Source organism: Equus asinus, chromosome 2 (genome assembly GCF_041296235.1).
Source record: "Equus asinus isolate D_3611 breed Donkey chromosome 2, EquAss-T2T_v2, whole genome shotgun sequence".
In the NCBI taxonomy this organism is placed as follows: Eukaryota; Metazoa; Chordata; class Mammalia; order Perissodactyla; family Equidae; genus Equus; species Equus asinus.
In genome coordinates, this window is record NC_091791.1 from 142285258 (window position 1) to 142302209 (window position 16952).

Below are 16952 nucleotides of genomic sequence, written 5' to 3' on the forward strand. Positions count from 1 at the left end.
TTTGGAGGCGGGAGTTACACTGAGTTCCCGATTTTATGAATTAGGCTGCAGCCACGTGGAATCAGAACATGGAGAAATTGTAGTCTTCATAGCTTGGGAATCCCTGAAGAAGATTTCTTAATCTGAAGAAGACGTGGCAGTGGTGGGGATTCTGGAAGAGAAAGAACTGGTTAGGAAATTCCCAAACTATGTCTCCTGACTTCTCTTGCTGAGTTTGACTCACATGTATGACAGCAGTTTCAAAGCAACTCAGCTAAAAGTCAGAAGAGCTGAACAGAGGTCAGAGTTTCTGCCAAAGAAACAGGGTTTGTAGGGTTTGTCCTAATAATTAATTGCGTGATAGAATAAAACAAACAAATACTCATCAGAGAAAAATTGCAGAATCCACAGTCTCCACAACTTAACATTTATAATGTCCAGGATATAACCCAAAATTGTATGATCTATAAAGAACCAGGAAAATGGAACGCATTCTCAGTAGAGAAAAGAAAATATGTTCATAATAAAGCAAAAGATTGGAAATCTCAGGAATGAAATAGAAACCATAAAATATGAAAATTCTACAACTGAAAAAGACAATATTTGAAATTAGACTTCTCAGATGGAATTAATAGTAGACTGAAAGCGAAGAGGAAAATTAATTGAACTTAAACGATAGAGCAATAGAAACTGTTTTCCATTTGGAAGATAAGAAAGACAAAAATTGAAAATTTTAAAAATGAACAGGGCCTCAGGGACTTGTTAGATAATATCAGTCTAACATACATGTAATTAATGTCCTAATAATAGAGGAGAGAAAAAGAATGTGGAAAAACTTTTTTTTAAGAAATAGCCAGATTTTTTCCAAATTTGATGAAAGACACAAATTTATAGTATCAAAACAACACCAAGCGAGATAAACACTGAGAAGAACATACTGAGGCACATAGTAGTCAAACTGTTGAAAACCAAATATAAAGAAAAATCCTGACAGAAGAAAGAAAAGAAAATGACAAATTACATATAAGGTAATTACAATTAAGGCCTGACTTCTCACCAGAAACTATGGTGGCCAGAAGAAAATGGAACAATAGAGTAATAATAACGGTCAATCCAGAATTCTATATTCAGTGAAAATATCCTTCAAGATGATGACAAAATAACGACATTTTCAGATAAAGGAAAACTATGAGACTTTGTCATTGGCTGACCTGCACTATAAGAAAAGCTAAAGGAAGTTCTTCTAGTTAAAGAGAATAGATACCAGATGGAAACTCAGATCCTCAGAAAGGAATAAAGAGCATCAGAAATGGTAAATATCTGGGAACATACAAAAGACTTTTTTGCTGTTTTCATCATAACTTTTTAAACATACACCTGTTTAAATCACAACTTATACCATTGTCTTGTAGGATTTATATCATGTAGGTGGAATACATATCACAACTGTAGCATAAAGGACTGGGATAAGTGTGGGTTACGAACCTATTTAGTAGAGTGACACAATGTTAAATGTAAGTGGAATAAAAAAATTAAGGGTCTAATACCTAGATAAACCGCTAAAAAATAAGAATTATGGGTAAAATAGAAATTTTAAAATGAATTCTTGAAAAAATAAAATAATTAAGCAAAAGGCCAGGAAAGGAAGAATAAGAGATTTAAAACAAGAAAGAGGAAAGGAAAGAATAGAAAACAAATAAAAGATTAGTAGACCTAAATCCAATCATATTAATAACGACATTAAACATTAATGAACTAAGGTCAATATGAGGCAGAGGTTATTAGAATGGATTGAAAAACAAGACCCAACTACCTGCTCTCCTAAAAGATGCACTTAAAGTATAAAGACACAGCTAAGCTGAAAGAAAATGGATGCAAAGAAATATAGCATTCAAAGAGTAACCATAAAAAGACTAAAGTAGATATATTAATATCTGATAAAACAGATTTCAGCACAAAAAAGTATTTCCAGATGTTTCATAACAATAGAAAAATAAATTCCTCAGGAAGATATAACAGTCATAAATTTGTATGTGCCTGCTAACAGAACTTGAAAATATATAAAGCAAAACTTGACAGAATTAAAGGGAGAAATAAAAAAATTCCACAGTCAAAGTTGGAGACATTAATGCCTCTCTCTCAGCGATTTGATAAAACAACTAGGTAAAAAAATCAGCAAAAACATAAAGATGGACAATATTATGAACTTTGACCTAGAGAACACTATTCCTAATACCTCCAGGTGTTCACTTGTTCTCAAGTGCACATGGTACATTCACCAGCACAGCCCATACATGTGTTACTTATCTATTGCTGCACAACTATAATTACCACAAACTTAGCATCTTAAAAGAAGTTACATTTATTATCTCCTAGTTTCTGTGAGCAGAAGTTCCTGCATAGTTTAACTGGTCCTCTGCTTCAGGATCTTGAAAAGCTTCAAGCAGGTATTGGCCATTGAATGTGGTCTTATCGAGGCTTATTTGGGGAAGGATCCACTTCTGAGCTGATGTGGTTGTTGGCAGCATTTAGTTCATTGCAAGCTGCCAGACTGAGGGCTTCAGTTTCTTGCTGACTGTCAGCCAGAGGGCACCTTAAGCTTCTTACCACACGGCCTTCTTCATATGGCAACTCACAAACTAGCAGCTTGCTTCTTCACAGCTAGCAAAGGAGAGAGAGTCTCCTAGCAAGATGAGTTACAATCTTTTGTAATGTAACCACATACATTTTGTCACTTTATGTATCGGTTAGAATATATAGTCCTTCTCACATTTAAGAGGAGGGGAACACAAAAGACATGAACATTAGGAGCTGGGGATAAAAGGAGCTACCCTATAGTCTGTCTGCCATAATATACTGGGCCATAAAACAGTAAGTCAAACAACTGAAAAATAAGCCTTCTTTTCAAGTGCATAGGGTATATTCACCAACATAGACCATGTATAGGGTCATAAGACAAGTCTCTGGAATTTTGAAAAGATTCAAATTATGTAGAGAATGTTCTGTAATTACAATGGAGTTAAGTTAGAAACCAGTAACATTAAGAGATCTAGAAAAACCCCAAATATTTTAAAATAAAACAGTACCATTCTAAATAATCTATAGGTCAAAGAAGAAATTACAAGACAAATTAGAAAACATTTTGAACTGAATGAAAATTAAAGTATAGCAATATCAAAATTTGTGGGCTGCAGCTGAAGTAATATTTAGAGGAAAATTTGTAGTTTTAAAATGCTTAACTTAGAAATGGAACAAGATCTAAGTGAATGATTTGAGTTTTGATCTTAAGAAATTAGAAACAGAAGAGTAAATTAATTCCAAAGTAAGTAGAAGGAAGAAAATAATAAAGATAAGGGCAGAAATTAAAGAAACAGAAAATGGACAATGTAGAAAAAGTCATTGAAATCAAAAGTTTATTCCTTGAGGATATCAATAAAATTTTTAAACTTCAGCTAGACTGATCAAGAGCAAAAGAGTAAAGGCACAAATTACCATAATGGGCATAAAAGCCAAGGGCATTGCCATAGAGCCTATGGGAATGAAAAAGATGAAAAGGGAACATTGTGCACAACTTCCTGCCCCTATAAAGAATTGTGCACAACTTAAATGAAGTAGACAAAATCTGTGAAAGATAGAAATTACCAAAATTAATCAAAGAAGAAATAGAAAACTTGAATATCCCTATATTGACCAATAGATAGCAATACATGACTAGGTGGGATTTTTCCTGTGAATGCAAGATTTGTTCAACATTTTTTAAAAAAATCAATCAATGTAATTCACCTTATTATAGTACAGAAAAAAATGCACGATCATTTCAATAGGTATAGAAAGTGCATTTGACAAAATCCAACATCCATTCATGATAAAAACTCTCAGTAAACTAAGAATAAAATGCAAGATTGGTTTAACATCTGAAAATTAATCGGTGTAATTCACCATATGAATAGAATAAAAGAAAAAGACATGATCATTTCAGTAGAAGCAGAAAAAGCATCTGACAGAATTCAACACCTATTCATGATAGAAGCTCTTAGCAAACTAGGGACAGATGGGAATCTTCTAAACCTAATTAAAGTTATCTGTGAACAGACCAATAGCTAACATCCTTCTCAGTGGTGACAGTCTGAATGCTTTCTACTTAAACTCAGGAATAAGACAAAATTATCTGTTTTCATGTTCAGTTCAACACTGTACTGAATATCCTAGCCGTGTGATATGGCAAGGAAAAGAAATAAAAGAAATACACACTAAAAAGGAAGAAAACTATCTGTTTGCAGACAATATCATCACGTACATAGAAAACCCCAAAGAACCTACAAGAAAGTTGCTAGAACTAGGATACAAGGCCACAAATACAAAGTCAATGTCCCACTTATATTTTTATATCCTATCAGTGAACAACTGGGAAACAAATTTTAAAAATCTTCTTTCACAATAGCGTAAAAATAAAAAACTTAGAAAAAAATTTAACAAAAGATTTGCAAGAACTGTATACCAAAAACTGCAAAACACTGCTGAGGGAAATTGAATATCTAAATCAATGGATAAATATACCATGTTCATGGATTGGAAGATTCAGGATTGTTAGAATGGTATTTCTCTCTAACTTGATTAGATTTGGCACAGTCCTAATCAAAATCCCAGCATGCTTTTTTAGAGAAATTGATAAGCTTGGTCTAATATTTTTATGCAAAATCAAAGGACATAGAATAATCAAAACAATTTAGAAAAAGAACAAAATTGGGGAACTTGTGCTACCTAATTTCAAGACTTACTATAGAGCTATAGAAATCAAGACAGACTTGCATTGGCATAAGGATAGATATATTGTTCAATGAAATAGAGTATATAAATACACACACACACATATACACATATATATGGTCAGTTGCTTTTTGGAAAAAAGTGTTAAGGTAGTTCAAGAGAAAAGATAGTCTTTTCAGTACATGGTACTGGAATAACTGGTTATCTGTATGGAACAAAATAAACCTGGTTCTTTACTGCACATCATATAGAAAATTAATAAGAGCTAATATTATAAAATTTCCAGAAGAACACATAGGAGAAAGTTGTTTCTTTATTGGGTTACATAAGATTTCTTGAATGGGACTCAAAAAGTATGAAACATAAAAGAAAGAAAAATGTTGAAGGGAACTTCATCAGAATTAAAAACAGTTGTTGTTTGAAAAACACAGTTAAGAAAATGAAAAGGCAAGCCACAGATTGGGAGAAAATATTTTCAAAACGTATATCTTTATTATGCAGAGGCCTTTAATCCACGATATATAAAGACCTCTTACAATTCAATAAGAATATGATTAAAAGGCCAATTCAAAATGGACAAAACTCTTGAACAGACATTGTCTGTGGACTATCCAGGTGGACGTGTATACCTGGGTGATGAGGTCAGGGGTATATATATATGTATATTTACATTTACATTTTACATTTCTATTCAAGAGTATATAGTTATTGTTAAAACCATAGATGAGCTTGTGAAGGGAAAATGTAGAGAGAACAAAATACCAGGGGCAACACTTTAGGGAATCTCAGTATTTAACTGGCAGATGGTAGAAGAGGAGCCTAAGAACAAAACTAACAGGGAACAAGTAGAGTAGTATAAGGAGAACCAGAAGGGAGTTGTGTCGTGAAAGCTAAACGAGATGCGTTTCGAAGAGAAAATGGTCAGTAGTATCAAATATAGAGGACCAACGAAATAACTACCTAGAAAGTGTTGATTGTTTTAGCAAGATTGGTGACTCTTCAAGAGCATTTTCAGACGAATGGGTCTGAAGGGAGGAGGGGCAAACCATATTGGAGAGTTTTAAAGATGAATGGGAGTTGAAGACATGAAGGAGGTGGTATGCTCTGGTGGTTAAGAGCATGGCCTCTGGAGCCAGGTGCTAGAGTTCCAGTCCTGGCTTTTCCATTTACTAGCTGTATGATCTGCAATGAATTGACTTATCTCTCTGTACGAAATAGAGACAATAATAGTATCTACCTTACAGATGGTTATCAGGATTCAGAGAGTTAATAGTGTAAACTACTTAGAACAGTGCCTGACACAGAGTAATTGCTAAATAAGTATTAATTGTTATTGTAGTTTTTATTATTATTAATATGGATTATTCTGTTGAAAAGTTTGACTAAGATGGGAAGAAAAAAAATCTAGTTTGCTTTTCTGGAGGAGAGAGGAAGAGTTAAGGAGGAGGGAATTTGAAAATATATTTATATGACTAGAAAAACCTAGGTCAAAAGAAAAGCTGAAGGTATAAAAGAGAAGTGAAAATAGATGATGCAAGGTTGCAGAGGAGGCGGGAAGAAACTGGACAAGGGGATTGGCCCCACACTGGGGGTGCAACACCTGAATCACTGAAGTTAGGGGTAAAAATGGGTTCTGATAAATACCAGTATGTTGGGAGTAGTCCTATGGCTTCGATTTTTTTTCAAAGTAAGAAGTAAGTTTGTATGAGGAAATGAGAGGAAGGGAGTTGGTGGTGGAGAATGGTGAGAACTTGGGATACTCAAGGGAGATGGGAGAAATGTGACCGTGGACAAGTAAAGTGTCTAAAGTCTTTTGCTTTGCAAACCTAAATATCACAAGATTTTCCTTCTACGTGTCTGTTTGTAGAAGGGGTTACATGATACACAGTTATTTTGAACTGAAAACACTTTGCCTTTATTTTGTAAAAAGAGTTTACACCCATGAGATAACTTCGAATCACCCAGGGTCCTATAAAGCTAGTGTAGACAGTCATTGAATTAACCATCCTAACTCAGAAAAAGAAAGAATAGAATGAAAATCAAACAAAATTTCAAACATCTAAAAAGGTTGGAAATCATTAAGTTGTGATTAAAAGGTTTTAGTTCTAATTCTTTGCCTATTTCACTAACATGGTACTTTAGCTTTTTAACAAGATGCAAAAATTACTATAATTACCCTTCCTTGCCGAAGGAACCCTTACTTTTAAGTATAGGAAATAATTGTAGAAATTGTTAACAAGGAAAATTCTGTGACTTTTATAGTTTGAGTTAGCTGGGTTTGGGAATAAGCAACAATTAAATTTTTTTTTAATTTTAACAGTGATCCCTATGTGAGAGTGACGTTATATGACCCAATGAGTGGAATTTTTACAAGTGTGCAAACGAAAACCATCAAAAAGGTTAGACTTAGCATTATTAAAAATTTTTTAAATACACTGGTTTATTTTTATATGACAAAATGTTAAAAAATTAGTTATACTATGTTTATTTTCTTTTAGACTTTGAATCCAAAATGGAATGAAGAAATATTATTCAGAGTAAGTATGCATTTTATTTCATTAAAACTGCAAAAATAATTTTTTTTATCAATAGGTTAGAATTAAAAGTTCTCACATAATATTCTAAAATGTAACTTATAAGAATTTGCCTAGATTTTTAAAACTTTAGAAAGAGTTAAGTCCAGGTATCCCTGTGGTGACATGGTCCTGGAACCATTTATCTTATGAAAAACATAAAGGTAAGGTAATGAAGAGCTAAAACCTGGAATTATTCTAGTACGCAAAACTGATTTAAAGACTGTATAATAGTCTTAATCCAATTTATCAGATTTTGGTGTTTTCCCTTAAAGACAATGCAATATTTGTGTCTCCCCAGTCATTTATTAAATAAACTGATCCAGGCAAGAAATGATGAGTTACTATCAATAACTGAATGCATTTCTTCTTATATACCCTTCATTTGTATTCCTGCCTTTCCCCTCACCACACCTCACTACACCATAGGAGCAAACTATAATCAGCAGTTATTTCAGGCTTCTCAGGAGGGCCATCAGACTGACAACATCTCCTTGTACCTGTCTGTCAGAGTCCTTACTGATGCCAGAATCAACAGCTTACCAGCAGTGGTAGAGAGACATATCAGTCATCTCCCCTTCTCTGCTGGATTATACCCATTTGTACATTCCATATTGAAAACATTCTTCCTTGACTTCATATTCCACTTTAGCTGTTGACTCTTTTCTCTGTTTACCCGAATAACCAATATCCTGCCCCCATCATTTCTCCTTCTCCAGTACATTCCTTAACCCACTCTAATCAAAGTCACATAGCATCCCTCAAATGAAACTGCTCTTCTTGAGGTCACCAGTGACCTCCACATTGCTATGTTCATCTAATCTCATCTTAATCTTGCTCTTAGCAGCATTTGACGTGGACAACCATTCCCGAAACACCAGCCTATCTGGAGTCTTCTATGGTGCCACACTTGATTTCAGTCAGGAAAACAGAAGCCCCTCCTCTGTATTTCACATTTGAAGTTTTTTTGTTTTGTTTGAGGATGATTAGCCCTGAGCTAACATCTGCCACCAATCCTCCCATTTTTGCTGAGGAAGATTGGCCCTGAGCTAACATCTCTGTCCATCTTCTTCTATTTTATATGTGAGACACCTGCCACAGCATGGCTTGATAAGCGGTGCGTAAGTCTGTGCCCGAGGTCTGAGCCGGCGAACCCCAGGCCGCCAAAGCAGAGTGCAGGAACTTAACCGTTGTGCCACCGGGCTGGCTCCTTGTTTTGTTTTAATAAGTGGAAGGAAAAAAAATGTTGAAGCAAATGTCTGAGAAGCTATTGCTGAAGATCCAGCCAACAGTACCAACTAGAGTGCTTCTGGTTTTTCTTGTTCAGAGAAGGATCTCCCCCACTCTATTTAATATGGCATAAAAACAGCTTTTGTAATCAGTTTGGAAATTTTAGTCTCTTGAGGAAATGGTATTGAGTTGACTGGGTAGTCATTTGGAGGAAAATGAAACTAAATTTCTGGTTTACTTTCACTAGAATAAATTCCAGATTTGATAACCTCTGGTTTTGATTGCTTCTTTGGCATAAGTATTGCTTAGGAAAGAGTTTTAAAAATTCTCAAGTGGTTGAGTTTCTTATTTATTTATACTTTTATTATTGTTTTACTAATTTTATTGTGTTTTTTCTTAGAAATATATGTGTTCAATGTATTGGAGTTTTTTTGTACCTCTTACTCTTTTCTCTCTTTTAATATCTTTGGCTTGCACATGTCAAATAATTTTTAGCCATAATAAGGATGAATGTTTGTCTTGTTCCAAATTTTAATGGGAATACATCTAGCCTTTCTCCATTAAACATAGCTTTTTATTATTTATCACATTAAACAGGTATTTAGCTATTTATATTATTGTTATTTTTTTCAAGAGTTAAAAAAAAATCAATACTTCTAACTTTAGACATGATGCATTGATAGGGCTTTGAACTTAACCTGATGCTGTAAACAACTCTAAAGCTGGAGCAAATATATTAAGGATTTTAGCAGGATCTAGACCCAGATTTTAGCAAACCCACAACATAATATTCAAAATGTATCCAGAATTGTTTCACATACAACAAACCATGAAAATATGACCAATTCTCAAAAGAAAAGACAATCAACAGATGCCAATCTCAGGATGATCCAGACATTGAAATTATTAGTAAAATCCTTTAAAGCATCTATTATAACTTTTATAACCATGCTCTATGACATAATGGTAAACACTCTTGAAACAAATGGGAAAGTGGACATTCTCAGCAGACAAACAGAAACTATAAAGAGGAATGAAATAGAAATAGAACTTAAGAATATAATATCCAAAATTTTAAAAATCACTGGATGAGCTCAATAACAGAATGGAGATAATAGTGAAAAGAATAGTGAAAAATGAACTTAAAGATAGATCAGTAGAAATTATCTAATCTGAAGAACAGAAAATGAAATTTGAAAGAAAATTAGTAGAGCCTGAGGGACCTGTGGATAATATTAAAAGAGTCTAATATTTGGGTCATTGAAGTCTCAGAGAGGAAAAAGACATTAGGGGAGAAAAATATTTGAAGAACTATTGGCCAAAAATATCCCAAATTTGGTGAAAGATATCTATTTACAGATTAATGAAATTCAGTGAAACCCAAATATAGTAAATGCAAAGAAAACCATGCTCAGACACATCTTAATCAAACTGATGAAACCAAAGATAAAAAAGGAATCTTGAAAGCTGCCAGGGAAAATAATACATTATTTATAGGGGAACAATGCTTCAGGTAACTATGGATTTCTCATCAGAAACTATAATGAAACAGCATAATTAAGATACCAAAAAAGAAAGAACTTTCAGGGGCCAGCCCCATGGCCGAGTGGTTAAGTCCACATGCTCTGCTGTGGCGGCCCAGGGTTTCCCCAGTTCAGATCCTGGGCGCGGACATGGCACTGCTCGTCAGGCCACGTTGAGACAGTGTCCCACATGACACAACTAGAAGGACCCGCAACTAGGATATGCAACTATGTACCAGGGGGGTTTGGGGAGATAAAGCAAAAAAAAAAAAAGATTGGCAACAGTTGTTAGCTCAGGTGCCCATCTTTAAAAACAAGCAAACAAACAAAAACAAAAAAAAGAAAGAACTTTCAACTCAGAGTTCTGTATCTAACAAAAATATCTTTCAGGAATGACAGTATAATAAGGTATTCTAAGCTGAAGAAAAATAAGAGAATTTACTGCATGCCAACCCACTCTAAAGGAAATGCTAAAAGAAATTATTTAGACTAATGGTAAATTATATCAGAGGGAAATTTAAGACTTCAGAATTTAAGGAAAAGCAATAGAAATAGTAAATATCTGTAATTATAATAGACTGGGTTTTTTCCTCGTAAGTTCTTTAAAATATGTATGGCTATTGAAAGCAAAAATTATAATATCAGTGGGATTTTTCAATTTATGTATGTGTAATGCATATTACAACCATAACGTAAAAGAGTGAGGGTAAGGCAACCTATTTGTTTATAAGGCTTCTACATCTTACTTCAAGTGGTTTAATAACTTTAAGTAGACCATGAAAAGTTATGTATATTGTAATCCCTAGTGCAACCACTAAAAAATAATATACAGTGGGCTTGCCTAGTGGCACAGTGTTTAAGTTCACATACTCCACTTTGGCAGCCCAGGGTTCTCCAGTTCAGATCCCTGGCACGGACCTATGCACCACTCCTCAAGCCATGCTGTGGCAGGCGTCCCACATATAAAGTAGAGGAAGATGGGTATAGATGTTAGCTCAGGGTTGATCTTCCTCAACAAAAAGAGGAGGATTGGTGGCGGATGTTGGGTCAGGGCTAACCTTCCTCAAAAAAATAATATAGAGTTATAGCCAAAAAGCCAGTAACAGAAACAAAAAACAGAGAGCAAATTCATCAAGAAATCATAACAATTCTGTGTATGCACCTAAAAACAATGCTTGAAAATATACAAAGCTATCAATAATAGAACTGAAAGGAGAAATAGGCAAATAAACAATTGTATTTGGAGAGTTCAGAACTCTTCTCTCAGTAACTGGTATAACAGGCAGACTAAGAAAACTCCATAAAGATATAGAAGTCCTAGACAACACTATCAGATCAATTTTACCTAATTGACATTTATAGACCCTCCACCTCAGCAACAGCAGAATACATGGTCTCTTCAATTGTACATGGCTTACGAGTAAGCTGAGCCAAAAGCCAAACTTTAACAATTTAAAAAAAAATAGAAATCATGCAAAGTATATGTACTATACTCCAGTATAGTACTCCGGAATATAGTACTCCAGTACTATATTCCAGTATAGGCTCTGACTATAATGGAATTAAAGTAGGAATCAGTAACACAAAGATATCTGAAAAAATCCTCAAATATTTTATAGTTAAACATACTTCTAAATAACCCATGGGTCAAATTCTCAAGGGAAATAAAATATTTTAACAGGATGAAATAAAAATACAACGTCAAAATTTTTAGGATGCAGCTAAACCACTGCTTGAAGGGAAGTATATAGCATTAAATGCTTATATTAGAAAAGAAGAAAGGTCTGGAAACATTAATCTAAGCTTCCATCTTATCTAGAAAGTAACATCACTATAGAACCTACAGACATTAAATGGATAATAAGGGATACTAGGAATGACTCTCTGCCCGTAAATTCAATAACTTAGATGAAATGGACTAATTCCTTTAAAGACATTTACTAGCAAAACTTTAAGAAGAAATAAATTACCTGGAAAGTCCCTTATCTCTTAAAAAATTGCATTTGAAGTTAAAAACTTTTCAACAAGGAAAACTTCAGGCCCAGATGGTTCCACTGTTGAGTTCTACCACACATTTGAGGAATAAGTAATTCCAGTTCTATACAATGTCTTATCAAAAATAGAAGAGGAAGGAACATGTCCCAGTTCATTCATGAGGCCAGCATTGCCCTGATACCAAAACGACACAAAGACTTAATAAGGAAATAAAACTGCAGACCATTAACTCTCATGACCATAGCAATTTCATGGTAAGTTTACTAAATTGGGCCTCTTCCATTCTGAAAGGCCAGTAATTTGTCCTCACAGGGGGAGATACTTCTTCCGGGTATGTGTTTGCCTTTTGTGCCTGCAGAACTTCAGCTAGCACAGCTATCTGGTGGCTTACAGAATGCATGTTCCATAGGGATGGAAATCCACACTACATTTCATCCTTCCAGGGGACCCACTTCACAGAGAAGGAGGTGCAGGAATGAGCCCATGACTATGGGATCCATTGGTCACATCACCTACCACACCTTCTAGAAGGAGGCAATCTCATAGAGCCCTGGAATGGCCTACTGAAGGCACAACTGAACCACCAATATGGAGGCAATGCTCTGCAAAGATGGGGTGCCAGTCTATTCATTAAATCAGAGACCTCAGTTATGAGGCTGTGTTTGCAACAGAAAGTATATACAGGTCCAGGAACAAAGGAATAGAAGTAGGAGTGGCCCCACTCACCATCATTGCTGAAGACCCACTGAAGGACTATGTGCTTCCCATCTCGGCAACTCTGGGCTCTGCTGAGTTAGCTCTCCAAGTCCCCAAATGGAGTACACTCTTTCCAGCGGACATAGCAAGGGCCCCATCGAACCACAGTCTACTGAGAGAGAGCCAGGGCACTCTGGACTCCTTGTATCCTTGTGTCCAGGAACCAACGGGTGACTTGGGTGTGCTTGTATGTATAGTCATTCTTCGGGGTCTGTCTGGTTTCTGCAAGGACAGACTGGAGAATTATATGAACATATGATAGGAACCAGCCTTGTATCCTATAGGTCTTTAGTGGTGGTACTAATCTCTGACATTCCCACTGGGTTGCAATATTTTTGTTGGTTTTGTTTATTTTTTTAACAGCTTTTTTGGGATATAATTCACATAACATACAATTCACCCTCTCAAAGTGTACAATTCAGTGGTTTTTGTATATTTACAGAGTTGTGCAACCATCACCAAAATCAATTTTAGAACATTTTCATCACTCCAAAAAGAAACCTCATACCTACTAGCTGTCACTCCCCATTTTTCCCCACAATACCGGTCCCCCCTCCACGCAACTACCAGTCTACTTTCTGTCTCTTAGATTTGCCTATTTTGGACATTTCATATAAATGGTATCATACGGTACGTGGTCCTTTGTGTCTAGCTTCTTTCACTTAGCATAATGTTTTCAAAGTTTAATCATATTGTAGCAGGTATCAGTACTTCATTTCTTTTTATTGCCAAATAATATTCCATTGTATGGATATACCACACTTTATTTAGCCATGCATCAGTTGATGGACATCTGTGTTGTTTAGACTTTTTAACTATTATGAATACTTGTGCCGTGAACAGTTGTGTACAAGTTTTTGTGTGACCATATAGTTTCATTTTTCTTGGGTATATGCCTGGGAGTGGAATTGCCAGGTCATATGAGGAACTGCCAAACTGTTTTCCAAAGTGGCTGTACCATCTTACATTCCCTCCAACAGTGTATGAGCGTTCTGATTTCTTCACATCCTTGCCAATACTTGTTATTTCCTGTCTGTTTTATTATAGCCCTACTAGTGGGTGAGAAGTGGTATCTCATTGTGGTTTTTATTTGCATTTACATGCTGTTTAATTCTTGAAGCATCTTCAGAATGTAATCTCTCATTCTCTATCACGCCCAGCAGGGTTATGCGGGATTTAACACTAGTTATTATCTTCATAGCCAGCAGAGAAGTGGGGGCAACTCCTGAAGAGAGAACCCTTTCCTTCGTTCGGGAGAAGCCTCTGCAGTGTCTACCGCATAAGGGAAGTGCTAGCTCTTGCCACAGAGGGCTGGGCTGCTGTACTGTGCAAGCTCTGTGAGGTTCAGGGGACTGCGGAGCCAAAATCCTCAGGAGCATCCACCCAGATCCTCCTATCCCAAACATCAGGATCCCGGGTTTTCCCAGCCAAGGCCCTGACTTTAACAGAGACTTGCAGTGGCTGAGCATTTAAATGTCTCTGGAGCTCTGCAACCCTGTCAACTCTATCTGAGTCTACTCGGTTGTGTCCTCTTTATAAGCTACCAAAGAGGCCCTGTGCCTCTCATATTTAACCCTTAGCTGTATGTTAACTGCCCTCATTTTCTCATTATCTTTCTATAAGTCATCAATACAGTATAGTAGTAACTAGCTAACTCCGTTGTCCCTGTAGACGTTATTCTCCCCACATCTTTCAAGTATCACACTGGTAAGGGTGTTCCCCTCTGTTAGGACATTTCCCCAGACACCGCTGGAGAAATCTTTAGGAATTGGGCCACCACCTTGTGCCGAGAACTGTATGTGCCCCACATTCTGCTCCGGAAGGGCAGCTCCTTGCCAGCCTGATGAGTGTGGGCTGTTCCACAAACTCCACTACCCATACCGTCTCTGTTGGTGTGGGCCCTCTAAAAAACAGACACCAAGATGGGATTAGCTATGTAAGAGGTTTATTGGGGAGCACCTGTGAAGGTCAAACAGGGAGGATGCACAGATGGGGAGAACCTCCTCATCATGATGCAGTCCAAACTCCTATGCAAGGAGAGGGGAGAAGGGATTGGATGGGAAGAGCCTCTCACTGCAGCACAGTTCTGAGAAAGTCTCATCAAGGCTGATGGGGAGTCTCCCATCAAAGGTCATCTGGGAGGTTGTTAGGAAAGTCCAATGCTGGGCAAGAATGGCTGAGCTCTAGCATCCCCATTGTGCCTAGTCTTTTACTGGGAGCAAGAAAGGAGAACACAGTGGGTAGGTTCATATGTGCATTGTTAGCTGGGGGCTGTCAGTCAACTATGCTCCTCACAGCAGCTTCTCTTGAAAGAGATCCAAGTACCTCATATTGTAATTCTTGGAGCAGCCACTAAGAATTAAAACAGAAAATTGTGGGTAAAAGTCCAATAAAGGAAATAAAGTGGAATATGAAGAAATACTCAATAATTTTTTTGAAGACAGAAGGGAAGAAAAGAGGAATAAAGACAAATAGAAAAGAAATAGAAAGATTATAGTTATAAAGCCAAATATCTCAATAATTGCTAAAAAAAAAAAAAGCAAGAATCAACTACTATAGGCTATTTACAAGAGACGCTGAGTATCAAGACATAGACAGGTTAAAAGTAAAAGTACAGACAAAGATATACCATGAAAACAAGGAACCAAACCAAGCCAAACAAAACAAAACCCTGATATAGCTGTATTAACATTAGATGAAGTAGACCTCAGGACAAAGAGTATTAGTAGACATAAAGAGAGACATTTCGTGGTCATAAAAGGGCTTATTCATCAAGAAGACATACGATCCTAAATGTGTAGGCACTTAATGAAAGAGCTTCAAAATTACAAAGCAAAAACTGACAGAACTAAATAGAAAAATAAAGAAATCCAGAATAGTTGAAGATTTTATCACTACTCTCTCAATAATTGATAAAACTAGACGAAAAAAGCAAGTACATAAAAGATTTGAGCAATGCTGTCAATCGACTTAACCTGTTTGGCATGTATGGAATACTACATCTAATACCTGAAGAATATACGTTCTTTTTATATGCCCATGGAACATTCAGCAAGGTAGACCATGTGTTGGGCCATACAAGAAGCCTGATTATGTTTAAAATGTTTGAAAGTCAACAGAATATGTTCTCTGACTACAACAAACTTAAGAGAATTCAGTAAGACAAATATATTTGGAAAATCCACACATATTTGGAAATTAAGCAGCATGCTTGAAAATAAGCCATGGATCAAAAAAGAAATCATGAGGAAAATTAGAAAATGTTTTAACTGATTGATGATTAAATCATAACATATTAAAATATGAGATGAGTTAATTCAGTCCTTCGAGAGAAATTTACACCTTTAAATGCTTATATATAAAAGAAAAAAGATGTAAAAATCAATGATCTAAGTTTCTACCTTAAGCAAAAAAAAAAAAGTAGAGGGAAGGAAGTAAGAGTGGAAATCAATGAAATAGAAATGGATGAAAAGTAGAGAAAATAAATGAAACCAAAGGTGGTTCTTTGAAAAGATTAATGAAATTGATATACCACAGCTAGCCCAAGTGAGAGAGAGAGAACTCAAATGGCAACTATCAGAAATGAAAGGAACATCATACAGACATTAAAAAAATAGGGTATTATCAGGGACAACTTTATGTCAATAATTTTAACAACTTAGCTAAAATGGATAAATCTCTTAAAAGCCTAAAATATGTCAAAACCAGTATGAGTAGGGATAGAATATGTGGATATCTGTTAGAGGAATTAAAATTATAATTAAGATTTTAAAAATTAAAATTGTTTAAAGTCTTCTCATTCTTTTTTATAATCTTGATTTCCTCTTAGATAGGATGCTTGAAAGTTGGTACTAATTTGGGATTAGAGATGTTACCACAAAAATAAGAAAGAAGGCCATGTGTAAATGATAAACCAGGCTCTTGACTCTACTGTCTTTTACTCATTGTCTCTTTTACCATAGTTTCGGTATTACCAAATATTCTAGCCAGCATTACTTTACTCTGGGATCACAGGCTGCACATTTATTTTAATCAGAAATTTTGCAAATATATTGCAAGGGTAACTAGATAAACTTGTGCAAATCAATGCTAATTCATCACAACTAGAAAAAACTGAAAACACATAGTG

General features: G+C 35.6%; 1 protein-coding gene across 1 annotated transcript in view; it reads left to right on the forward strand.

Annotated features, from left to right (window-relative positions):
- Positions 1–16952, forward strand: part of NEDD4 (NEDD4 E3 ubiquitin protein ligase) — a 121847-nt gene that overhangs the window by 19094 nt on the left and 85801 nt on the right. Inside the window, exons 3-4 of the mRNA XM_014860449.3 lie at positions 7067–7145; positions 7245–7283. Of these exons, the coding sequence (XP_014715935.1) occupies positions 7067–7145; positions 7245–7283 (118 nt within the window). The remainder of the gene's footprint in view (positions 1–7066; positions 7146–7244; positions 7284–16952) is intronic.